The sequence below is a fragment of the Dasypus novemcinctus genome, chromosome 7 (assembly GCF_030445035.2).
Source record: "Dasypus novemcinctus isolate mDasNov1 chromosome 7, mDasNov1.1.hap2, whole genome shotgun sequence".
Taxonomy (NCBI): Eukaryota; Metazoa; Chordata; class Mammalia; order Cingulata; family Dasypodidae; genus Dasypus; species Dasypus novemcinctus.
Window position 1 is genome coordinate 1019011 of NC_080679.1, and position 25860 is coordinate 1044870.

At 52.2% G+C, this 25860-nt stretch overlaps 1 protein-coding gene across 2 annotated transcripts in view; it reads right to left on the reverse strand.

Annotated features, from left to right (window-relative positions):
* Positions 1-25860, reverse strand: part of FARP2 (FERM, ARH/RhoGEF and pleckstrin domain protein 2) — a 105641-nt gene that overhangs the window by 15517 nt on the left and 64264 nt on the right. For both annotated transcript variants that reach the window (XM_058299682.2, XM_004473894.3), the window contains exons 7-9: positions 24041-24155; positions 7088-7235; positions 1038-1133 (exon numbers count right to left, since the gene is read on the reverse strand). In XM_058299682.2, coding sequence (XP_058155665.1) covers positions 1038-1133; positions 7088-7235; positions 24041-24155 — 359 coding nt within the window. The remainder of the gene's footprint in view (positions 1-1037; positions 1134-7087; positions 7236-24040; positions 24156-25860) is intronic.

Genomic DNA, 25860 nt, shown 5'->3' on the forward strand with positions numbered 1-25860 from the left:
AGTCTTAAAAATCTAAATGTTAAAGGACATAAAATACAACTTTGACATGCAGACATAGACACAGCTCTGTGCTCTGAATATCATGCTTCTCTAATAGTTGGTGTGGTGAATCGAACACAATTCTCTCCCTTCCCCATCTCAGAAATACTGCAGCAAACTTTTTTTTTTTACTTACAGGAAAAAAAGGCAGCCTTTTACTTGCATTTTATCTATTTTTCGGGGTTATTCCTTATACTCCCCCCCTTATATTTGAATAATAGACAGTTGAGCCATCACTTCAAGCCTTCTGCCGAGAGCACACACTCTCCCACAGGACATGCACCTGGCGTGGGAGCGCTGAGCCAGGGCCCTTCTGCAGAGCTGCCCGGGGTCCCAGGCGCCAGAACCCCACGCCGCGGGGCGCAGGGCCGGCTCCTCTAGACTCGCCCCGTTTTCACTTTCTTCCTTCCTCCGTCCAATGAAAGGCAAACCATTCCATCACCTGTGAATACTCTGGAGTACTGGATTCTCCTCAGCTACCAGTCTACGAACTTTTTTCCATTTTTACTCATTTCAGTAAATTTATAGGTAATTGTTACTTTATGACTTGCAATCTCAAAAAGAAGTATTTCCCGGTAACCGAGGTCTCCTCAGTCAGAGCTATTAGCAGGTCACTTTCTTAAAGACGTAATACTGGGGGCTTCCCCTCAATTCATTCTGGAGGAAGCGCTAACACTAGCGTGCTGGCGGGTTTCAGGCGGCAGCTAAAACGTCATTCTTCACCAAGGGCTGGATAAACCAGCAGTTCTCGGCACCCCTGGGAGCGCAGGACCTGCCGACCTGGGCTCTGGGGCGTCCCAGCCCTGGGTGACCCTGCCACACCCCGAAGCTGAGCGCAGCTGGGCAGAGAACCCCAACCTCTCCACACCCAGACGCCAACTCTTGTCCTGACGTTCTTGTCTGCCTTTGGTTGAAATGATTTATAAAGTAGCTCAAAAACTCAATATTCTAGCAAAGTAAACTCTTTTAACTTAAAAAGTGCTCAAAATAATACTTACATGGACCTCTGGATAGAGCTTAATAAGAAACCTTTTCCTCTTGAAGCTTAGCTTACGGACCTTGGACCAATTGAACGTGTTAATCCTGGCGGTGCCCTGGAATTGAAGAGCCAGCACTTACTGAGGCACCGAGACCCGAGCTCCCGCAAGGCTTCCTGGCAGGCGCCGGACGTTTAAACCACACCCCTGCCAGGGAGCATGGGAGCACACTTGCTATTTGACAATGATATCTGGAATGACTACAAATTAAAATATGAACACTACGGAAGTGGACTTGGCATCTGACTACCACATGGGAGGTCCGCGGTTCAAACTCTGGGTCTCCTGACCCGTGTGGAGCTGGCCCATGCACAGTGCTGATGCGCACAAGGAGTGCTGTGTCATGCAGGGGTGCCCTCTGCATAGGGGAGCCCCACGCGCAAGGAGTGGGCTCCGTAAGAAGAGCCGCCCAGCGCAAAAAAAGTGCAGCCTGCCCAGAATTGGCGCTGCACACATGGAAAGCTGATGTGGCAAGATGACGCAACAAAAAGAGACACAGATTCTGGGTGCCGCTGACAAGAATACAAGTGGACACAGAAGAACACACAGCGAATGGACAGAGAGAGCAGACAACTGGGGGGGGGCAAGGAGGGAGGGGAGAAGTAAAAAATAAATAAATCTTTTAAAGAAAAAAAAAACACTAAATATGATCGATAATTTACCAGTTTTAAAAAGATAACTTAGTTCTTTGATGGGCTTGCGTGACCTGCTCTACCAGCATCACTGTTACTGTTATCTGACGCCCACCTGCAGGGCGGCAGGTCTGGTGCCTCCCGCAGGAAGTGCCGAAGCCAGAAGTCCCCCGGCGGGCCCGGCTGAAACTGGAGCAGGTGGTGTGGACTTAGGATTTCAGCACAGAGGGGAGCCGGAGGTGAATCCCGGGGTGCGCACACAGCTTTGCCACTGAGAGGGCCTCGGAACAGGCACCCCCCGGGCAAGGACCCTGGTTTCTAAGCAGCGTTCTCCACTGAGAGGAGAAAGGGCTAATTCCAGGGTGAAGCAGGCAAAGCACAAAATGAGCCTGGAACGTCCTGTGTAAGCAATAGAGAATGCTCAAAACATAATGGGGACACGTCAAAAGCAGCTCGGAGAGATTCTCCTTGGACAAATTGGAAATAATGACAGTAATGAATTGTAAGTATCAGACTGTAACCCAAATTATAAGGTGAGCTGTAATAAAATTATAATGCAAATCTGTGAGGCCATCAGTCAGCAGCTGGGAGGAGACTCCCACAGCAGCAAGCCTGAACCTGGCGACCAGCACGGCAAGCACCTTGGGGTGCGTGGGTGGGCACAGGATATACTCCTATTTACCTAGGCTCAGTTTCTCCATAAAACACCCACCTCGTGTGGTGCACACCTGGGCAGGTGGGACCTGAACAGGGCCCTGTACAACTCCTGCAACTTTTCTTTACATTTGAAATGGTTTCAAAATAAAAACTTTCTAAATTACTGAAACACGTTGCTGGCATTTTGGCTCACACTCCTGATCATCGTTACTGTTGCCCCGTTTCTCTGCCCACCCAGGATAGCAGACAGCAAGGGAAGGAATGTTTTCAAATATATTAATTAAAAAAGACAAACTTTAGCCATAAAAGAGGCACTGAAGGACGCTACAACACAGGTAGAGCCTGGAAAGAGCTATGCTGCGCGGAAGGAGCCAGTCACGAGGGCCACACGCAGGATTCCAATTACACGCAATGTCCAGAAGAGGCAAAGCCACAGAAGGAAGGTGAGCGGGCGGCTGCCGGGGCCTGGGAGGCAGGACTGGCTGCTGCCGGGCGCAGGGGTTCTTCTGGGGTGACGAAAATGTTCTCGAGCTGCACAGTGGAGATGGCGGCGCCGTCTGTGAAAGTCCTGAAAACTACCGAACTGTGCACTTTAAAAGGCTGGATTTTATGGTAGTGAATTGTTAAAAAAATTCATGGGTAAAGAAATGTACTCAGGGAAGCGGATTTGGCTCAACAGATAGAGCGTCCCCCTACCACATGGGAGGCCCAGGGTTCCAATCCAGGGCCTCCTGGCCTGTGTGCAGCTGGCCCATGTGCAGTGCTGATGCGCACAAAGAGTGCCGTGCCACACAGGGGTGCCCCCGCATAGGGGTGTCCCCCGCGTAGGGGAGCCCCACACGCAAGGAGTGTGCCCCGTAAGGAGAGCCACCCAGAGGGGAAAAAAATGCAGCCTGCCCAGGAATGGTGCCGCACACAAGGAGAGCTGGTGCAGCAAGATGATGCAACAAAAAGAGACAAGATTTCTGGTGCCACCAAGAATGCAAGCAGACACAGAAGAACACACAGTGAATGGACACAAGAGAACAGACAATGGGGGGAAGGGGGATAAATAAATTAAATCTTAAAAAAAAAAGAAAAAAAATCCACAAAGATTTTTAAAAAGAAATAAAAAAAGAAAAAGGAATGTACTTAAAGATATCCTGAGTTACTCCTACTTCTGTTCAAAGTAAAACAGTGAAGATTTTCAACTATTTTCAGGAAGTTACTTTCCCAAGCTGACTCCTAAAAAATCAAAACAACAACAAAAGCACCGCGCCCCCCACTCTACCTCTCCAAGCCCTGCAGGTTTTGTTTGTGCGCGTCAGCAAAAGGCTTCAAGAGGGGTGGCCGAGAAAACCAAAGTCCCTTCCAAGAAAGAGGCAGAGCACAGCTGGGAGACGCTCCACAAGCTGCTCCCAGCTGCCTGCGTTCTCTCTCGGCTCCTCAGTCAAAACGCAGAAACCCACATCCCAGGGCCTGACGCAAAGCACAGCACGGCATGGAGCCTGCTGGGCGCCCCGCGGGCCGGCCTCATGGCTCCAGCGTGACACGAGCTGCGGCCGAGGCGACGGCTTTCAGTTGCTGGCGTTCACCTGCGCGCACATGGCGCCAGTGACAACGGCACAGCGGGACGCGGGTGACTGCGGCTCCTGCCCTCCTGGCTAAGACGGGCAGCCCTTGGCCTGCCCACCCCACGGTGCCGCACCCACAGGACTGGGGCAGGGGTTCTGCTGGCAGCCATGGCCTCCCCCGCGTCCTGGTAAAGTTGAATCTCAGGCTTGTATTATTGCACCTCAGTGAACTACAATCACATTTGCTTCCTCCTTTACTGTTTATTTTCCTTAATAACTGCTTCTTTCTCTTGCTAATTTTCCGTGTACTTGTCACCAACCTTTCCGGTGTGGCGTGGCCGTGTCTTCCTCCGAGGTGTCCCCCGTGGCGTGGCTGCGCTGCCCCCGCGGGGCCAGGATCTCTGGGTCCTGCGCCACCGCTCTGCCCTCTGCTGGGCCCCCTGGGGGCGCCCTGTCTCCCAGGCCCCCTTTCTGGGTTTACTCTCCTTTAGCAGGGGCCTGCAAGAGGCCATGCAGGGGTGAAATTCTGAAAGCTTGCATGTTTGAAAATGCCGTGAATATTTCCCTCTCTGTATAGAAGTATCTGGACGGGGCACAGAATTCTAGGCTGGAAATTAATTTCCTTTAAAATGTTGACCCCTGCCCGCCCAGCGTCTTCTAGCTTCCAGGGTTATGCTGACAGGTCCAGTGCCACCTTAATTATTGCTTTGTTCTCTTTTTTTTTCTTTCTCATTCCTTCCTGGGTCTTATCTTTTTGGATCTTCTCTTTATTCCAACAGTTTGGAATAATATTCCAAATTCTGAAGAGGAAGCATCACAGTGATGTGCTCTGGGGAGATCTTCACCCGTTTTTTTACCGGGACCAGGAGGCCCTTTAGATCTGAAATCCAGGCCTTGAGTCCTGAATTTTCTTATTGTTTCTTTAACAGTTTTCTCCCATTTTCTTTGTTCTTGCCTCTGGGATTCCTATATTTTGGGCATCTAATTCTTAAAACTTTTCTGTAAGTGCAAAATTATTTCCAAATGAAGAGTGGGCTCTGAAGCGAGGGAAGAGGGAGGGGCCGGGACCCAGCCCCTTTGCTGAGGCCACCCAGCCCTGTGACCGAGGGCTAAGGACCAACAAACGGCACGGTCGCTGAGTCCTTACACAGGTGCCTTTACTGCTGGTACATGGTGAGAGTAAACCCCTGAACTATGGGACGTGCTGAACTGGAGCCAGACGCCTGGATTTCAGGCGGTGACGTAAGTCTGTAACCTTCGCCTTGTGACAGCTGAAGTTCCTGATCACTAGAGGGCCCGTAGTGCTCATTCCTGCCGGCGCCTGAGCCAGCCCCTCCCCAGCACTCACCAGCACCGCCGGAGGACCCTGGACACGCTGAAACGATCAGAACTCCTGCAGTTTGGGGCATCGGATTTTAGAATGTTAGGTCTTCGGGTCATTTGTCCTACAAACTTTTCTTTTTGTTAAAGGTACCAGGGACCGTCAATAAAACCCTCTCTCTCTCCGGAAACCTGGTGTCTCTGGACTTGGTCTCTGAGGAGCTTTGGGCGAGAGCTCGGTACTGCCGTCATCAGCTTCCACACAGGTTTCCACCAGGCTGGTCGGCTCCTCTGGAGAGAAACCCCTGTCCCGTTTCAAAGGCAGACGCTGGCCAGCAGCACCCAGGTGTGTCCCCACCTGGACGGCAGGCTCCTGCTCACGTCCCATTTTCAGCGAGGCTCCCCACCGCCGCCGTCGGCTCTGACCCCCGCCTGGGAGGAGCCCGTCGCCCTCCGGGGCAGGGCTGCTCTGCCCCCACCTGGGCTCGGGCGCCCTGGGGCCTGCACAGCGCCTGTGAGGGCAGATTTCCGCTTGGGCCACTCTGGAGTCCGTGGCCATGAATCTGTCCACTCCCGCCCTCCAGAACTCTGCGGACGGCCCTTGTTTCTGGGGCCTTCTTTTCCATTCTTTGTCTTTAAGGCTTTAAACTTAAATAAAAAAATTCCTTCCTTCTCATGCTGAGGTGTTTGAAAGAATAGAAATACAGGAATTCAATCTGCCATCTTTAGCCTGAAATCCCTTGCTTTTAAAGCTTCTTCAGGCTATAAAATACTTGTCCTTTCTTAGCAAAACGACACCGTGATTTGGACTTCGCAGTCTGGCGGCACGGAGCGCGTCAGGGGCTGCCACATGACGGCAGGGCTCCGCCAACAGGGTCTGTCGCATCCATTTCTACTGTTTGCTCACCACATTTAGGGTGGAATATCGTGCAATTAACAATCTAAACCCAAAATTATGATTTTCTGACAGGACATTTAAAGTTTATGGTTAGGTTAAAAAGAAAAGAAGAAGAAGGGAAGGCAAGCGGGGCGAGGGGGTGACACCAGTGCGCACTGGTTCGGGAGGCCTGAGGCCCGCGAGCCCAGGGGCGCCCCGAGGCTGAGCTGGGGTGCAGACAGCGGGTCTCTAGGGCCCAGGACTAGAAAGACCCTGCTCTGCCCCACGGGGCGGCCTGTCCAGTGTATACAGCCAGCCAGAGGCACAAGAAGGCATGGGTCAGGGGCCGGGTCGCTCTGAAAGGATGGTCACTGGAAGCTGGGGACGTCGGCTCGGGGCCGGCAGACTCAGGGTGCAGAAGAGGGAAGCTCTTTGCGGCCGCTCCAGCAGTAGCTCTCTGATTTTTTCCACATCACGAACCCAAGACACACGCACAGATCCGTAAATAAATCCTAGTGGGCTGTGGCCACTGGGCTGTGGCCACTGGGCGCTACGTCCCTGTCCATGCCCAGCCAGGCCCACACTCACCAGGGGGCCCGCGCCACGCCCCACGCCGCGCGTCTCCTCTAGTCCATTCTGTGGGTCTGGATGATGGCTGACACTTCACAGCCACGAGGGAAAAAGGGCGCGGCGGGGAGGAACTTGAGCCAGGGGTTTAGGGCTACATTTGGTTCCCGTGAGAATGAACAGTGGTGGGTGGGGGTGTCCTGGTGGGTGGGGGCTCAGGACGGCGAGCACAGTCCCTGCACCAGGGAAGGGCCGCGAGGACAGTCTCTCGGGGCTGCGAGGCCACGGAGGCCTCCCAGCACGAGGCCTCACTCACTGCCAGCAGCACTCACTGCCCCACGTTAAAATCCTCCGCCAGCAACCACTGGCTGAGGCCCCCCCAGCCCCTCCTGCGCCCCGGCCTACCTGGAGCACGAGGACGCCCATGTGGGACACGGACAGGTTGATTTTGGTCCCCTCCCGGTCAGAGGCCACGTGAAACCTGAGGCCGTACATTTCCAACTTTCGAGCAATCTCAAGCACCTGGAAATCGGACTCCGCGGGCGTCTGGCCCCTGAAACAGAAGACAACGTGATCACGTGGCTGAAAGCAACCTGGTGTCTAAAGGAGATCGGGAGAACAAAACCAACAGGCAAGGCGGGAGGAGCGCTCACTGTGCCGGACTCCCCTGCCTTGGCTTGCCGCAGGGCTGCTGACGCCAGCACCAGCACGGGCTGGCTCTCCTAACAGGGATTTTGTTTACGGAAAAGCGTCCAGCTCCGAGGCCGTGAAATGCCCGAGTTGAGGCACCGTCAGAGGTGCCTTCTCGCCAGCCAGAGCTGGTGATGCTGGGTCCTGCCAGGGGGTGAGGCCGGCGGCCGGCCTGCCGGGCCCTGCCTTCCCCCCCCCGCAGCCTCCACCGCCCCGAGCCCGGCTGCGGGCGGCCAGGCCCAGGGCCCGTCTCTTCAGCCTCGAGCCGCTCTGGGGCCCGGCCTCTTGGGCGCTTTGGCGTCAGCTCTGGCTGATGGCGCTCCTCGAGTCCTCTCTCACACGGCAGGGTCAAATCGTGGCTCTCTTGCCCTGCTTCTCTGTCTCCGTGTACATAAAGCTCCAGTAAGAGGGTCACGCCTCGTGGGCGTTGTCCAGTCACAAGGACACAGACCCACAGGGATGGATTAGTTCAAGAACAGTCTTTTCTTGGGACTCACCAAATTCAAAATGCCACACCATCTGCCAATACCACACACAGAGAACAGACGAGATGCCACCAGCCTCCTGCGCCTGTTGCCCGTCTCTAACAGGGCTCTCTGCACTCACGAGACACCCAGACCTCGAGACCTCCAGTTTGCTCCTGGCAGTTACATGGTCTTAAGAAAACTAGAATGCATTTTAGAAATCTTCAGAAGCTGTAAAACTGAACATGAAAGAAGAGCTAAAGTCTACGCCTGCTTATTTCTATATAAACTTTATCTATCTACGGAAATGCAAGAGTCCCCTAAGCAAGTCCAATCTACACAGCCACTGTCCAGTCTTCTCCGGCCATCTCTAAGATCTCAAGGAAATGAGACAGTCAAGAAAGTCACGTCTTCGGTATCATCCACAGTGCTTAAAGGGTGCTTCAGCAGGTGAAGGAAGGACCTTCAGAAACACAGGACAATCTAAGAAATTCATCCTGATTAAAACAAAAGTAGAACACTGTCTTTACAAAAACCTATACACAGAATGATGAAAAGATAAAAGGTGTGACATCTGGGACGATGGAGACACAGAGACACAGGACTCTCTTCTCTCCCAGAAAAACACTTAAAGGACAGGCAGGAACAGCCTGAACAAGACGTTCAAGGGTTCAGGGCGCCAGGGGAAGGCTGGGTGCGGCCTGAAGGGAGAGCGGCACAGGAAAGGACCTCAGTGGGAGACTGGGCAGAGCAGGCAAACGCTGCTGCAGGCGCCCACTGGGAGCAGACGGCTCCGCACCTGCCGTGGCCAGCGGCTTCCACAAAGCCCAGGGACCCACCTCCCCAGGAAACAGGAGACAGGGACGCAGCCCGAGCCCGGCTCACCTTCTGACCCGCGGATTTCGCTGTGTCCAGCAGCCTTCCAGGCCAGCGCGGCTGAGCCACTGCAGGCCCTGGGAGCAGGCAAGGGACCCAAGAGATGCAGTCCTCCCAATCTCCCTCTCTACTGACCGGGACTGGTTGAGGATGCAGAGGGAAGTGGAATTACTTCCCACCTGGGGAGGAGGGGGCTGCCAGTGAAGGCTGGAGAACTGTCTCTGAGAAAGTTTGAATCACGGGGCTCTGAGCCTCCAGGCTGTTGCTGCAAACACATCCCAACCAGCCAGTGAACTGAGAGCTGCCTGAGCGCCATCTGCTGGCAGGCCAAGGACGTCATGGGAGGAAACCAGAAGTAACAACGAGAGGTTTTTTCTGGCCTTTATAGCCCCCTCCCCAGGGCCCTGGGAAGAGGGTCTGCAAACAATTACTGGGTCCAGGGCCCAGATGTGAGCAACAAACAAGGACAATCCTAAAGACCCAGAACAGGTTGAACCAAGAATCAAAGAACAGCAGTTAACACAGCCTCCTGCCACTAAATTCCTAGGAAAGAGAGAAATTGAGCATCTGAGTAACATCAGCAAAAAATTACAAACCATACCAAGAAACCAGAAGAAATGGCCCAAGCAAAGAAACATATCAAAGCCCCAAAAGAGACACGGATTTGAGGCAACTAATAATGACATTCATATAAATCTCCCAAATTAAATCAACAAGTTTAAAGACAATATGGCTAAAGAGAGAAATGACACCAAGAAGACACTGAGTGAGTACAAAGAATTTGGAAAACCTAACAGAAAGTAATAGAGCTCATGGGAATGAAAGATAGTGAGATCAAAAACACATTAAAGGCATACAACAGCAGACTTGGAATGAAAGAAGAAAAAATTAATAATACTGAAGACAGAACAGCTGAAATCAAAGAGAGAAAAGAACAGAGAAAATTGAGCAGGGGCCCCGGGAGTTGAATGATGAAACAAAGTGCACCAGCGTGCGTGTCACGGGGGTTCCAGAAGGACAGCAGAATGGAAAGGGGCAGAAAGGGTACTGAGGGAACAGCAGCTGAACATTTCCCAACTCTCATTAAAGAAAGGAATTTACATGTCCAAGAAGCACCGTGTACTCCAATCATAATAAATCTGAAGAGACCTGTACCAAGATATACTACTCAAGTTGTGAAACACTAAAAATAAAGAAAAAATTTTGAGAGCAGCAAGGGAGAAGCACTCACTCACATACAAGGGACGCCCAGTTAAGACTTGGAGTAGATTTCTCATCAGAAACCACGGAGATGAGAAGTAGTAGGATAGAATTAGGATACCGAAAGAAAAAGTGCCAGCTGAAAATTCTTCACATGGCAAAACTGTCCTTTAATATAGAGTTGAGTTTAAAATATTCACAAAAAACACAAACTAAGAGAGTCCGTAAAAAAGGATCTGGCTTTGCAGGAAGCATTAGCGCCTGAAAGAGAAGGACAGGCGAGTGAGGCGAGGAGTGTGCAGACGGGAAGAAGAGCAGAAAGGACAACCAAGAGTAAAAAGGGACAAAAATATATGACAGATGAGAGTCAAAGAATAAAATGGTGGAAGGAAATAATGCCTTTATTATAATGAATATGAATGGCTTAAACTTCCAATGAAAAATTATAGGCTGAGAGAATGGATAAAAATAATATGCTATCAACAAGACTCACCTTAGATACAGGTATACAAATTGGCGGAAAATGAAAGGCTGGAAAGATATTCTACACAAATAGTAACCAAAATAGAGCAGGGGTAGCTATACTAGTATCAGACAAAGAAGACTAAATGCAAAAAGCTGTGATACAGAAGGCCTTTATATATTAATAAAAGGGACGGCCCACTAGAAAGAAGTAACAGAAATAAATAAATATGCATCTCATCAGGGTGCCCCAAAATATTGAAAAACTGAAGGGAGAAATAGACATCTCTACAATAATAAACTACTTCTATACACCTGTCCCCTGCTCCCACCCTGCCTTTCGCTTCCTTACACTTTGCCCGCCTGTTCCTCGTAACCTCCCTGTATTATGGCCCTTCTCAGCAGCAGTTTGTGCTGCTGCCTCCCTCCGCCCCTCCTCCCAGCCACTGTTATCTTCCCCCTCCCAGCCGATCGCTGTTCTCCCCGCCTCATTTCAACCGCCCTCATCCCGTATCTGCCCCGGCACAACCTCGGAAACAACCCCCTCTGCCATCAATGGCTTACGTCATAAACCGCAGGTCCGCCCTTGCCTCTGCAGCCAATCCTCAGCTGCCCCGCGGACATGCCCCTCCCACAACCTCCCCGCCTCCATGACACTATAAAACCCCATGTACTTCCCGAATAAAATCAGACCTGCGCATAGACCTCGTCTCCGTGGTTTTTCCTCCATCGAACCGCGCGTCCCCACCAAGCCTTGAGCCGCCCGCTGCCGCCCCGGTCAGGCCGTGGCGTAGGCCCGATCCCCGGCAGCGACTCGCCTGCAGTGACCCGCCTGCAGTGCCGCAGCGGAGGCCAACAGGTGGCGCCCAAACAGGGACCCCAGCTACGGCCCCTTGTCTGGCCAGCCCGCTGCTGACCCCTCGCACGGGACCCATCGCCGTCCTCCCGTGCCGCCGCTCAAGGTAGGGACTCTCCGGCGTTGCTCCCTTCACCCCCCTCCTGAGCCCTCTGCCGCAATGGGGGCCTCCCTCTCATCCCGTCAGGTTCCTCAAGTCCGCCTGCTCGCTGCCCTCTTAGAGACTCACCACGTGAAGGTCTCTCTCCGTCAGCTACAGCGGTATTGGGACCTTCTCCTACCCTTTAACCCTTGGCTCGTCACCTGTGCTCTCTGGAGCCCAGAGACCTACGAACGTTTAATTCAGCGGGTGACGTCCGCTATGGAGCACGATCGCAAGCAGTTTCCCCCCGGCCTTATCCCGACCCTCGTCGCTATCCGCGCCTGTCTCCAAGGTGTGCCCTCCCCTGCCTCCGCTCTCGCCTGTGAGCCTAGCCACCCTCTCACCTGCGATCCTGATGGAGAGGACGATGCTCGTTCTCTGTCCGCCGAGCTAGAGGCCGCGCTCAAACTGGATCCCCCCACAGCCTCCGATCCGGACCCCAACCAACATGGCGACCCCCCGCCTTCTCCCCCCCCCCCACCGCGTCCTGCAAACAATGCCAACATGGCGCACCTCCTCCTTCTTCTTCCTCAGCGCCCTCTTCCCGCCTTTACCCACCTCTTCCTGTCTCGTCGCCATCCGGTCCCGTCCCGGATGCCTGCCGATCGCCATTTTCGGCTAAACCGGCAGAGCCTCCGGTGCCATCTTGGCCTGTACCTGGAAATGACGTGGCCACTCCTCCATCTTGGCCCGAGGCCAGAAGTGATGTCAGGCGTGACGTCACCGTGCCGCCATCTTGGCCAATCAGAAACACCGTTGCCGCCGCGCCCTCCTGGCCGGCGCCCGGTGGCACCGCCCATGCCTCACCTCCATGGCCCGCTTCACCTCCCGCCTGCCCCAGCAATAGCGGGAGCATCGGGAATCCTCCTCCACCAGCGTACGACACCGCCTTTCTCACCTCCCCCACTCCGCCTCTGGCTCAGATGTTCCCCCTCAATCCCGCTCGCACTCCGCAGAGCCCACAAGCGTGGGTGCCCTTTTCTCCCAAAGACATCCAAATGCTCCGCAACGCGATAAAAGAGGATGGCCTTGCCAGCCCTCATGCCCAAGACCTTCTCGAGCGTATGGCCATCCCTCGCTGCATCCCCTACGACTGGATCTCCCTAGCCCGAGCGGTTCTCTCCCCCGGGCAATTCATTGACTGGCGAGCCCATCTCGGTGTCCTGATCGACAATCAGATTGCCGACAATGCTCGTCAGGGTGTGCATTACCCTGCAAACGCATTTCTCGGGTTCGGCCCTTACGGCGATCCCAGCGCCTACACTGCCACCCCGCCTGGGTTTTTCATCCAGCTCCGTGACTGTGTTTTTCGAGCCTTCCGTTCGTGCGCCGCGGCCGCCCCAGAGCCCCTCGTGAAGCTTTTCCAAAAACCTGAGGAGCCGTTTAATGAGTTCGTAGCTCGTGTGCAGGCCGCTGCAGAGAGGCGAGTTGTCGGCAATGCAGCCCGCGAGTCCTTCGTTAAGGACATCCTGCAGGAGGGGGCTAACCCAGCTTGCAAAGCCATCATTCGTCCCCTTCGTGACAAGCCGCTCCAAGACTGGGTCCTCGCATGCTCCGGAGTTTCTGGGCAAGCATCTGCGCTTGCAGCGGCTATTGTCGTGGCAGTCCAAACAACCAACACCTGCTTCCGCTGCGGCGAATTGGGCCACTTTGCTCGGGAGTGCCCCAACCTTCCGGCTCCGCCGCAACCCGTAGTCCAGCCTATGGTGCCACCACCGCGCCCTGTTCCTGCCGCCCGGCCGCCCTCCACCCCCTGCCCGCGCTGTGGAAAAGGGTATCATTGGGCTCGCGATTGCCATGTTCCGAGACAGCCTTTAAACGGGCAGCGGGGCAAGCCTCAGCCCCGCCACCAAGAGGCTCCAATCGCCCCGCGCCAGCCCCGCCCGTAGGCATCCACTGGACCGTTCCCATGTCGCCCGCTTCGCAGCCGCGCCTCACCATCAAGGTCAATGGAAAGTGGATGGACGGCCTTCTTGACACCGGCGCCGAAATCTCCTGCATCCCACTCTCCCAAGCTCGTGACTTCCCACTCACAGCCGGACCCGTCATCGTAGGCGCCACAGGCCAGTCCTCCTCGCAACAGGCGGCTGAAGATCTTGCCTGGCATGACACCGATGGACGGTCAGGGTTCTTCCGTCCCCTGGTTCTCAGGGATATCAAGCAAGTCCTTTGGGGGCGCGACATTCTTCACCAGTCAGGCGCCGTTCTTTTTACTTTGCAGCCATCGCTGCCCCCCCAATAGTTTTGGCCGTTGCTCGCGTTCGACCTCCAGCACCCGTTCCTCTGCAATGGGACACAGAGGAACCCATTTGGGTGGAGCAATGGCCTATGACTGCCCCGAAACTAGCTATTCTTCAGGACCTCGTGGAAGAGCAGCTCCGTGCTGGCCATGTTGAGCCCTCCACCAGTCCATACAATACTCCCATTTTTTTCATCATCAAAAAATCTGGCAAGCCACGCCTCCTCCACGACCTGCGAGAGGTTAACAAGCACATCAAACCCATGGGCTCTCCTCAGCCCGGCATGCCTCACCCGTCAGCCTTCCCGCGAGATTGGTATGTGGCAGTCCTCGACATCAAGGACTGCTTCTTCTCTATCCCCCTGCATCCGGATGACCGCCCACGGTTCGCCTTTACTGTTCCCCAGCCCAACCACCACCGGCCTGCCAAACGGTATCAGTGGAAAGTCCTCCCCCAAGGCATGAAGAACAGCCCTGCCATCTGCCAGCTGTTTGTGGCTACTGCTATTGAGCCCTTAACCTCCGAGGCCACTATCGTGCATTACATGGATGACATCCTTGTAGCCCATCCGAGCGAGCCAAAACTACAGGCTATAGTTGCCAGTCTTCTCTCCAATCTGGAAGATATCGGTCTTCAAATCAACATAGAGAAAGCCGTTTTCCACCCACCGTTTCAATTCTTGGGCTTTGAAATCTCGGAAACGGTCACGCCCATGGCGCTGCTTATAAACGTCCCCAAAACCATGACGCTCCATGATCTCCAACAGCTTTGTGGCCAGCTCAACTGGCTGCGCCCGTCGCTGCCAGTCACCACACATCAGCTGCAGCCTCTGTTCCAGCTCCTTCAGACCACTGGCCCACCATCACAGGCACCCACAAAGAGGGTCACCCTGTCGTATGAAGCAGAGTGCGCCCTGAGCTGTGTCAACTCTGCCCTAATGGACTGCTTGCTCCAGCGAATAGACCCAGACAAGCCATTTGCAGGACTCGTCCTTCCCACCCGTGGGACCCCCACTGGCCTCATCTGGCAGGACGGTCCACTCCTGTGGGTCCATTTAGCCAAAAGCAAGCTTCGCAAAATCACCCCCCAATCCGTCCTGTTCGCGCAGCTCGCCATCGCCCTTGTTGAGCGCTCCACCCACCATTACGGGCGTCATCCAGATGTCATCATTTGGCCCCTTACAACTCAGCAGGTCACTCACTTGCTAAAGGACTCCATAGATATGCAGGCACTGTTCCTCCTATTCTCCGGCCCATTCGATAATCACTTCCCCCAGCACCGCCTCATACAAGGCCTCAGCACGCTCCCCGTCGCAGCTCCTGACCATTTCCCGTTCCCGTCCTCCAAGCCACTCCCCAACGCCGCCATCGCCTTCACTGACGCCTCCAAGCACTGCCTTGCTATAGTCCTCTACAAGCCCAACTCCACACAACCCCTCTGCCACACCCGCCGACATAGCAGCTCTGTCCAAGTGGCCGAATTGAAAGCCGTCACTCTGGCTCTCCAATACCTCCAGGACCAGCCAGTAAATATCTTCACGGACAGTCTCTACTGCCTGCAGGTCTCTCGTATCCTTGCCTTTGCGGCCTTCCTGCCGCCTGCTAGCATCGGCAACCGGGACATCAACCTGGCCTTAGCTGACCTTCAACTCCTCTTAGAGAGGCGGCGACAACCCTGGTTCATTGCCCATGTTAGGAGCCACTCAGGCCTCCCAGGCCCCTTGGCTCGCGGCAACCATCTCGCTGACCAGGCCGCCCAAGGTGCTTCCATCAATGCCCTCAGCCCTGCAGCTGCCGTAGGAGACATTATCAACCAGGCAAAGACCTTGCATGCGCGCTTCCATCTTGGTGTGCCCGCCCTCCATCGACTCCTCCCAGAACTTCCCATCGAGACATGCAAACATCTGGTGCGTGCGTGCCGCTCCTGCGCACCTTTGCTGCCCCTGGGGCCACTCCAGCCCCAGGGTGTCAACCCGCGTGGATTGCGGCCCAACTCTAGATGGCAATTAGATGTCACACATGTCGCTTCCTTTGGCCGATGGAAGTTCCTTCATGTTGCCATCGATACGTTTTCGCACCTCTGCTACGCCGTCGCCCTCCCGGGAGAGTCTGCCAAGTATGCCACTCAAGCGCTCCGGGAAGCCATCCTCTTCATGGGAGTCCCTTGGGACATAAAGACAGATAATGGCCCCGCCTACCGCAGCGCCGCCTTTGCCGAGTTTGTGAAGCTCTACAACATCACCCACCACTTCGGCATCGCATACAACCCGCAAGGCCAAGGACTTGTTGAAAGAATTCACCAAACCCTCAAGATCCTCGTCCAGAAGACTAGAGAGACTCAACCCCGCCTCACCCCACGTGAAACAGTCACGCAGGTGCTCATCCAGCACAACCTGATGACCTCTGACTCTGAGGGGCTTTCGCCCGTCCACAAGCACTGGGGCCACGCAGGTGCTCATCCAGCACAACCTGATGACCTCTGACTCTGAGGGGCTTTCGCCCGTCCACAAGCACTGGGGGCCCTCTTACCGGCCCACTCCGGCCCCTCTCGTCCTCTGGTGCGACCCGCTCACTAGCAAGTGGACCGGACCAGCGCCCCTTCTCACCCAAGGGCGAGGATTTGCCTGCGTCTTCCCGGAATCTGCACCCCAGCCTGTCTGGATCCCTGCTCGTCTTGTTAAGCCCTTCACTCCACACGGCCCTGCCGACCTTCCACCTCCCGACCCCCTTCCCCCTGATGATTCCCCCCTGCCATAATGATGGCCCCTCTCCGCACCTCACCCCCCCCCGTGAGGTTTTTCTCCTCTTGTCATTGCAGATGACGCCTCCAGTCGCCCAGTCGAGCCCGCCTGAGTCTGCCCCTCCTGCGCCATCACCCGCAGGGACCACGCCAGCTCTCTCCCGCCGCGAGCGACGTCGACGTCGTCTTCTTGTCCGCCGCTTGAGCCGTCTCTCCCTCGAAGATGCCTCCATCGAGCAGCAAATTCTCCAGCTTCTCCGTCGTGCTCGCGCCTCCCCTGCCCCGCGCCCTCCTACCACCCCCCCCCTCCTACACCTTCTCATCATTATGCTCTCCTTAGCCTCCTCAGCCCAGGCCACGCCCCTTTGGGCCGCCCTTCTTCAACCGCCTGGTTTCCTCTTTCTCTCCCCTCACTCCCCCACCTTCCCCACCATGTACTCCCCCAACTGCGACTTCCTCCCAGAAAGCTGCGACCCCCTCGCCCTTCCTGTCTCCTCGTCGTTGCCAAATGTCTCCATCCCTATTTCCCTCGACGCCTTGCAGTTCGTCACCAACCTTTCCCTGTGCGTAAACCCCCGCAATAACTCCTGCCTTTTTCTCACCAACGCCACTCTTCTTGACCTCTCCCCCACCTCCCCCCTCAACGTCAACTCCTCCTTCAACGCCTCCGCTCTCAATGTCACAGGTCCCTGGCTTTTCCCCACCAACTCCGCCCCCATGCCCAGTTCCCACCCCTTCATGCGGCCCCTCGTCCAGCCCTGCCACGCCGACACCCTGCTGGCCCGCCTTCCCACTTTCCCTTGGACCCCCTGCCTCTACCCCACGCCTCGCATTGGTGGCCTCTTCCACGGAGCCCCCTGCAACATCTCCGACCCCCACAACCTTACCCCCTGCTATGCAAACCCCTTCCAAGTTTCCCCCCTGGTCCCCCGCACGTTTAGCGTCATGTCCCTGTGCAACCCCCACACCTGCTTCGATCTCCGCGCCCTTACCTGCCACCCCAATTGCCTTGTCTCCCACGCCAATGTCTCGGTTATCACCCATACTGTCTCCTCGCCTACAACCCCTCCCCCCAACGTCACCTTCACCTCCACCCCGTTCGTTCGACACCCTTACTATTTCCTTTTATGCCCCCCTCCTTCCGAATCCACCCTCGCCAACTGCAGCCTCGCAAACCACTGGAACTCTTCCTTCCCTTCCGCCTTCTGGTGATGCAGCCCCGCGTTGTGTGGCTCCCCGTTGACTCCCCCGACTGGGTTGCCCCCCAGCTGGTAGATCCCCCCTTTCTCGCCACCCCCGAGATTTTGGCATCACAGCCGCCATTACTGCTGCCGTCCTCGCATCCCTTGCAGCCGCCACCACCGCGGCGGCGGCCCTTGCCGTCTCTTCTGGCGCTGCCTCCTCCGTCATCAACGCATCCACAGCAGCAGCCCTTGCCCTCGGCGACCAAAGCAACATCAACTACCTTCACCACCAAGCCTTATTCAACCTACAGCAGCAAATCGACCTGCTCGCCGCTGACGTTGCCGCCCTCTACGACATAGCCACCACCACCTGTGATGCCCGTTGGCCCCTCTCTAGCTTCTGCTTAACCCCCCACCCCGTCAACTCGTCGGTGACCGCCCGCCTTGCACTACGCCAATGGATGTTTTCCTCTTACAACACCTCCTTCCTCAACTACACCCACTCCCTCCAGCAACACATCCTCACCCTCGAATCCATCAAGCCCCCAACCCTCTCAGCTTCCCTCCTTAGAGACGTGCTCCAAAAATTCCTCTCCCTTCTCCAACCCTCCAGCCTCCTCCTCTACGCCTTCCTTTTCCTCCTTCTCCTCCTCCTCCTAGGCCTCGCCTGCTGTATCCGCAAGTCCGTTCGCCAGCACCGAGAGCAGCAAAGGCTCTTGGCCACAGCTGTCCTAGTCCTCTCCCAAAGCCATCCCCTTCCCGAGGAGGCCCGGCACGCCCAGGTGTGGCTCACGGAGGTGGCAGGAGGCGGCCATCGATAGGGCCCATCGTGGTCGCCTCGAGCTGCGGGTACGGGTTCTCTGCCCTCCGCATGGGGAATCGGGCATTTCAGCCGCCCTCCCCTCTGCTCACGCCCCCCTCGTGCCCCCACGCCCCCTGCCGGTAGCCCCTCCTCGTTCCTTTCTCTCCTATTTCCCCTCCTCTCACCCCCCTCATCTTTCCTCCCTACAAAATGTCAATCCCACAAAACCTGTGCGTTCTTATTTTTGAAAGAGGGAGCAATTGTCCCCTGCTCCCACCCTGCCTTTCGCTTCCTTACACTTTGCCCGCCTGTTCCTCGTAACCTCCCTGTATTATGGCCCTTCTCAGCAGCAGTTTGTGCTGCTGCCTCCCTCTGCCCCTCCTCCCAGCCACTGTTATCTTCCCCCTCCCAGCCGATCGCTGTTCTCCCCGCCTCATTTCAACCGCCCTCATCCCGTATCCGCCCCGGCACAACCTCGGAAACAACCCCCTCTGCCATCAATGGCTTACGTCATAAACCGCAGGTCCGCCCTTGCCTCTGCAGCCAATCCTCAGCTGCCCCGCGGACATGCCCCTCCCACAACCTCCCCGCCTCCATGACACTATAAAACCCCATGTACTTCCCGAATAAAATCAGACCTGCGCATAGACCTCGTCTCCGTGGTTTTTCCTCCATCGAACCGCGCGTCCCCCAAGCCTTGAGCCGCCCGCTGCCGCCCCGGTCAGGCCGTGGCGTAGGCCCGATCCCCGGCAGTGACCCGCCTGCAGTGCCGCAGCGGAGGCCAACATACACCAACTCACCTCATTAGACAGAACAACCAGACAGAGACCAACAAGGAAACAGAGAACCTGAACAATAACAGAAATGCATGAGACCTAACAGACATAGACAGAATGCTGCATCCAAAATCAGTGGGTTATTCATTCTTCTCAAGAGCTCATGGATCTTTCTCCAGGAGAGATCACATGTTAGGTTACAAAGCAGGTCTCAAAAAATATAAAAAGAAAGAAATCATATAAAGCCCTTTGGTCAGATCATAATAGAATGAAGCTGGAGATCAGTAATAGACAGGAAAGGGGGAAAATTTGCCAAAGGGTGGAGGGTGAACAACACATCCTAACAGTGAGTCAGAGAAGAAACTGTAAGAGAAATTAGTGAAAATCTTGAGATGAATGAAAATGAGAAACAACTTATCAAAACGTATGGGATACAGAAAAAGGCAGTACTGAAAAGAAAATTTATAGCCCTAAATACCTACATTAAAAAGGAAGAGATAAAATCAAAGGCCTAACTGAACACCTGGAGGAACTAGAAAAAGAACAGCAAACCAATCCCACAGTAAGCAGAAGGAAAAAAATGATAAAAGATTAGAGCAGAAATCAATGAAATTGATAAGAAAAAAAACAATACAGGAGATCAACAAAACCAAAAGCTGGTTTTTTGAGAAGATCAATAAAACTGACAAACCCTTAGCTAGATTAACAAAGAAAAAAGAGAAAAGATAAAAATAAATCAAATATTAAACAAAAGGGGGCTGTGACAGCTAACCCCACAGAAATAAAAAGGGTCATCAGAGGATATTATTAGAAAACTGTATGCAACAAATTAGACAACCTAAATGAAATGGACACATTCCTAGAAATGCACAATCTATGCCGACTCTACAAGAAATACAACTCAACAAACCAATCACATTTAAACAGATTGAATCAGTCGTCAGAAATCTCCCAACAGATGAAATTCCGGGACCAGATGGCTTCATAAACACTTTGAGAAGAATTAACGCCAATCTTGTTTAAATGCTTCCAAAATAATGAAGAGGTGGGAAATTACCCAGCACATTTTATGAAGCCAACATCAGCCTAACACCAAAGCCAGATAAAGACACTACAAGAAAAGAAAATTACAGACCAATCTCTCTAATGAACACAGATGCAAAAATCTCAAGGAAATATTTGCAAAATGAATCCAACAGCATGTCAAAAGACTTACACATCACGACCAAATAGGATTTACTCCTGGTATGCAAAGGTGCTTCAGCATAAGAAAATAAATGAGCAAAATACACCACATAAATAAATTGAAGGGAAAAAAACACATGATCATCTTGATCACTGCAGAAAAGGCTTTCAACAAAATCCAGCATACTCTCTTGATAAAAACACTTTGAAAGACAGGAATAGAAGGAAAGTTCATCAGTATGAAAAAGGGCACATATGAAAAACCCATGGCTAACATCATACTCAGTGGGGAAGGGACAAGGATGCTGTCATTTATTCAACATTGTGCTAGAAGCTCTAGCTACAGCAATTAGACCAGAAAAAAAAAGGCATCCAAACAGGAAAAGAAATAAAACTCTATTTGCAGATGACATAATCCCACATTTAGAAAACTCTGAAATGTTTGCGAAAAAGACTTGAGCTAATAAATGAGTTCAACAAAGTGACAGGAATACAGGATCAACAGAAAAATAAGTAACTTTTCTGTACACTAGTACTGAACAATCTGAGAAGGAAATCAGGAAAAAAATTCCTTTTACAACAGCAACAAAAAGACTCAAATACCCAGGAATCAATTTAACCAAAGTTGTATAGAATCTATATGCAGAAAAAAACCAAACACTACTAAAAGAAATCAATGAAGACCTAAACAAATGGAAAGACATTCCGTGTTCCTGCCTTGGAAGACTAAATATCTTGAAGTTGTCAATCTTACCCAAACTGATTTGTAGATTCAATGCAAGAGCAATAAAAATTCCAACAGCCTACTTTATAGATATAGAAAAGGCAATAATCAAATTTATTTGAAAGGGAAAGGGCACCTGAATAACAAAAAAAAATCCTAAAAAAGAAGCTCGATGTGCCTGACCTTGGAACATATTACAAAGCTACAGGGGTCAAAACAGCATGGCATTGGCATAAAGATAGATACATTGGAAAAAAAAAAAGATACATAGAGCAACAGAATAGAAATGAGAGTCCAGAAATAGACCCTCACCTCCAAGGCCGACTGGCTTTTGACAAACCTACCAAGTCCATGTTACTGGGACCAAACAGTCTCTTCAACAAATGCTGCTGGGAGAACTGGACACCCATAAACAAAAGAATGAAAAAGAACCCCTACCTCACTCCCTATACAAGAACCAACTCCAAACGCATCAGGGACCTAAATATGAAAGCCAGGACAACGAAACTTCCAGGAGAAAATGTAGGGAAACATCTTTAAGATCTGGTGGCAAGTGGGGGGTCTATTAAATCTTACACCCAAAGCTTGAGCAACAAAAGAAAAATAGAATTGGACCTCATCAAAAATAAACACTTTTGCACCTCAAAGACTTTGTCAAAAGGGTGAAAATGCAGCCAACTCATTAGAGTATCTGTAAATCACATATCTGACAAGGGTTTAATATGCATGATACAAAAAGAGATGCTACAACTCAACAATAAAAAAACAATCCAATTAATAAATGGGTGAAAGATCTGAATAGACAATTGACCAAAGAAGAAATACAAATGGTGAAAAGACACATGAAAAAATGTTCAACATCACAGTGATTAGGGAAATGCCAATCAAAGCTACAATGAGTTATCTTTGCATACCTATTAGAATGGCCACTATTAAAAAGACAGAGAACTGTAAGTGTTGGAGAGGGTGTGGAGAGACAGGAACACTTATTCACTGTTGGTGGGAATGCAGAGCGGCACGGCCTCCGTGGAGGACGCTCGGCAGCTCCTAAAGAAGCTGAGTACAGACTTGCCCTGTGACCCTGCAATACCACCACTGGGAACACACCCAGAACTGAGCGCAGTGACACGAACAGACAGCTGCACACAGATGTTCATAGCGCCATTATTCGTGATTGTCAAAGATGGAACAACCCAGGTGTCCATCAACTGATGGATGAATAAACAAATTGTGGTGTATACACATGATGGAATATTATGCAACTGTACAAAGAAATGAAGTCATGAAGCATATGACAACCTGGAGGATATTATATTGACTGAAGCAAGCCAAACACAAAAGGATATGACTGTGCTATTATGAACTAAATATACTGTATAAAGTCATGGAGTTAAAACTATAATACAGGTCACTAGAAAATAGGAGGAAGTTAGAGAATGGGAAGCTGAGGGTTAACCTGTGCAGAACTGGTAAAAAGGTTGTTTGTAAATCTTTCAAAATGGTGAAAGCACAATAGAGTGTTTGTAACTAGCAGTGCTGATAATATACGGGTAAGACAGCGGTTGAAAGGGAAAGTCTAGGTAACGTATATTACTGGAAGGAAAGCTGAAAAATGTAAAATGGGACTTCATAGCACAGCAAAATCTCATGTGAAATATGAGGATGGGTAATATTGCATACTTATTTTTTCTTTGAAACCAAGGAAATGAACGTTAATGTTACAATATTTTAATATCAGGCAAAAATACAACCAAAGCAAAATATGGATATTTTGTAGTGTATAACAATAGTAATTATCTTCCATTAAGGGTAAAAAAAAAGGAAATTAAGTGAAAGAACTAGACAAAAAGTACTGCATATTGTTTGACTCCATCTATATAAAATATAAATACAAATAAATTAGAAAGATGGAAACAGAATAGCAGCTCTGTATGGCAGGGGAAGTAGAGACTGAGAAGTGATTATTAAGGGTAGACATTTTTTGGTCCATTTTTTATTATCACTGGAATAATGAAAATGCTCTAATAATGACTGAAGTGATGAATGCCCAAATATGTGATGATACCAAATACCACTGAGTGTACACTTAGGATGGACTGTCTGCTTTATTAATATGTACCAATAAAACTGGTTAGAAGAAGGTAAAAGGTGTGCACACGAACTTTTGACGACGCTGGCAAACAAGGTTACCGCTGCATTAGCAGGATGCTGGCCGTGCCCCGTGCCCCAGGGCTCACGTGAGGAAGGGGCTTCCCAGCGGCTTTCTCGGGGTGTAAAGCACTCGCCTTGAGACACGCACATGTGCACAGGCGGAGGCGTGGCTCTCTGCTCCCATCTCCCCATCACGGCTCCAGGTGCTGTCACCATGTCGTCACCTCCCATTCCACGGACCTGGCCTGGCAGTCCCGCTGCGAGGCATGTACCCCGAATAGCTGAGACCAGGCACTCGAGCACATTTGCACCCGATGTGCACAGCAGCGTTACTCACGACCCCCACAAGGGGGCGGCAGTCCAGGTGTCCATGAACAGATGGGAGGGTAAACAACTGGTCTAGCCACACAAGGGAGTGTTATTTATCTGTAGAAAGGAATGAAGTTCTGATTCATGTGAAAACATGGATGAAGCTCAGCCATCATGCTGGGTAAGGCCAGACACGAAAGGACAAACACTGGACGACCTCACGGATGTGAAACAATTAGAAAAAGCAAACTTATGGACTCAGGAACCAGGACAGAGTGATTGGAGTGGGGACGGGGAATGGGGAGTTACTGCTGAACGGGCAGAGGACTTCTGCTGGGAGCGGGAGGGTAGTGACGACCACACAACACCGTCGACACAATGTCAGCTGGGCGCTTAAAAATGGCGGAAATGGTGTTTGTTACGTATATTTTACCATAACTAAACAAACACCGAGCTAGCTGGCCCATTCGGCCCTCCCGCGACCCCTGCCCACGGCCACCCGCTGTCCCCCCACCCCGGCGTCTTCTCCACCGTGCCGCCCAGGGACACCGCACTCACACGTGCTTGCGGTGGAATTCCAGGATCTTCTCCAGGGAGCGCTCCTGGGCTGGCAGGTACTCACTGGCGCTGAGGTGCTCTCGATCCAGGAGCTCATCGTAGTCTCCTATTTCCGCTGAGACAAAGTAGTAAAAGTCAGGAATTCTCATTTTTAGACAAAGTAAAAGGTAAGTGTCTGTATATGCAAATGCATAAATTAAAAAAAACCAATATATATCCTAAATCAGTAGTGAAATAATATATCCAAGGTTTTGGATTTTATTTTTCCAAATATTTTATGCTGTTAAAAGGCAATTAAGGGCAATGTAAAGCAGGTGATGAGATTCTTTTCTGACTTTTGAAGACCAAAGACTTTTTGGGTGACTCGAGAGGCCAGTGCTAAGCCTCCAGTTTCATGTGTGCGCTTACTATTTAAGTTTTTTTAAATTAATTTTTTTAAAGATTTATTTATTTATTTCTCTCCCCTCCCCCTCAGTTGTCTGTTCTCTGTATCTATTTGCTGCGTGTTCTTCCTTGTCTGCTTCTGTTGTTGTCAGCAGCATGGGAATCGGTGTTTCTCTTTGTTGCGTCATCTTGTGTCAGCTCTCCATGTGTGTGGTGCCATTCCTCGGCAGGCTGCACTTTCTTTCACGCTGGGCGGCTCTCCTTACAGGGGCGCACTCCTTCCGCGTGGGGCTCCCCTACGCGGGGGACACCCCTGCGTGGCACGGCACTCCTTGCGCGCATCAGCACTGTGCATGGGCCAGCTCCACATGGGTCAAGGAGGCCCGGGGTCTGAACTGCGGACCTCCCATGTGGTAGACGGACGCCCTAACCACTGGGCCAAGTCTGCTTCCCTGAATTAAGTTTTAAAACATGCTTTATACGTAAGTTGTCTCAGGGATACTGTGAATAGCATATTTTATTAAGTTTCTAGGCTAATTCATTTTAAATAACTTTTTCCTTCAGGACTGCCCAAATTTCTTTGGAAATAATGTCTCTTTCTAATTTCATGTATTCTACGGCTACAAATGTTTTAGAAAGACTAGGGAAGCCCAACAATTTTAAGCAATGTTCTTCTGTTCTGAAACAAATCTCAAACTCACATAAAAGCTGCAAGTACAATAAAAACATCTTTTACCCCTGCGAACAGTTTCAGAGTCCGCTGTCACCACGTCACCCGGCCTGCTCAACACCTGAGTCCCCGTTTCCTCCAAACCAGGGCAGTCACCCACAGCCTCCCCCGCGACGACTAAAACTCACACCCCGTTTGGGTCTGACTCCCCAGAGGCGCAGTTCTGAAGCAAGGCCTGCCTTCAGTTGTCAGGTCTCTAGTTTCCTTCACTCCAAGCAGCACGTTTTTAAAGAGAAAATTATAGACGGGAAAGCTGTTATAATAGGGTCCAACAAAGCCACACCGGCCCTCCAGCAAGTGGCTCACAGCGGTCCTGGAAAGCGGCCTGAGAACGCGCATCCGCGGCTCTGAAGCTGCTGCCCTGGGCCGTGCCACCAGGAGGGCGGGCCTCGGGCACCCAGCACCTACAAGCAACCCGCGCTCTGGTGAGCTAAGTGCTGCTGACACTGTGGCACCCCCATTTCAGAAACACCAGTTCTGTGCCAGAAGCTGTGGCCCAGCTGCTGGCCCGAGGCGACGGTGGCCTCCGCTTCCTCCCAGCTCCCCGCAGGTGGCTTCCTGGGGCCTGGGAACGCTTCCAGCTCCACTGCTCCTTACGCCTCCCTTACGCACGTGTGTATGCACACACCAGGTGTGTGTACGCATGTAGGTAGGTGGGTAGATACGTGAGGTACAGGCGAGTGTATGTAGGTAGGTATGTGAGGTC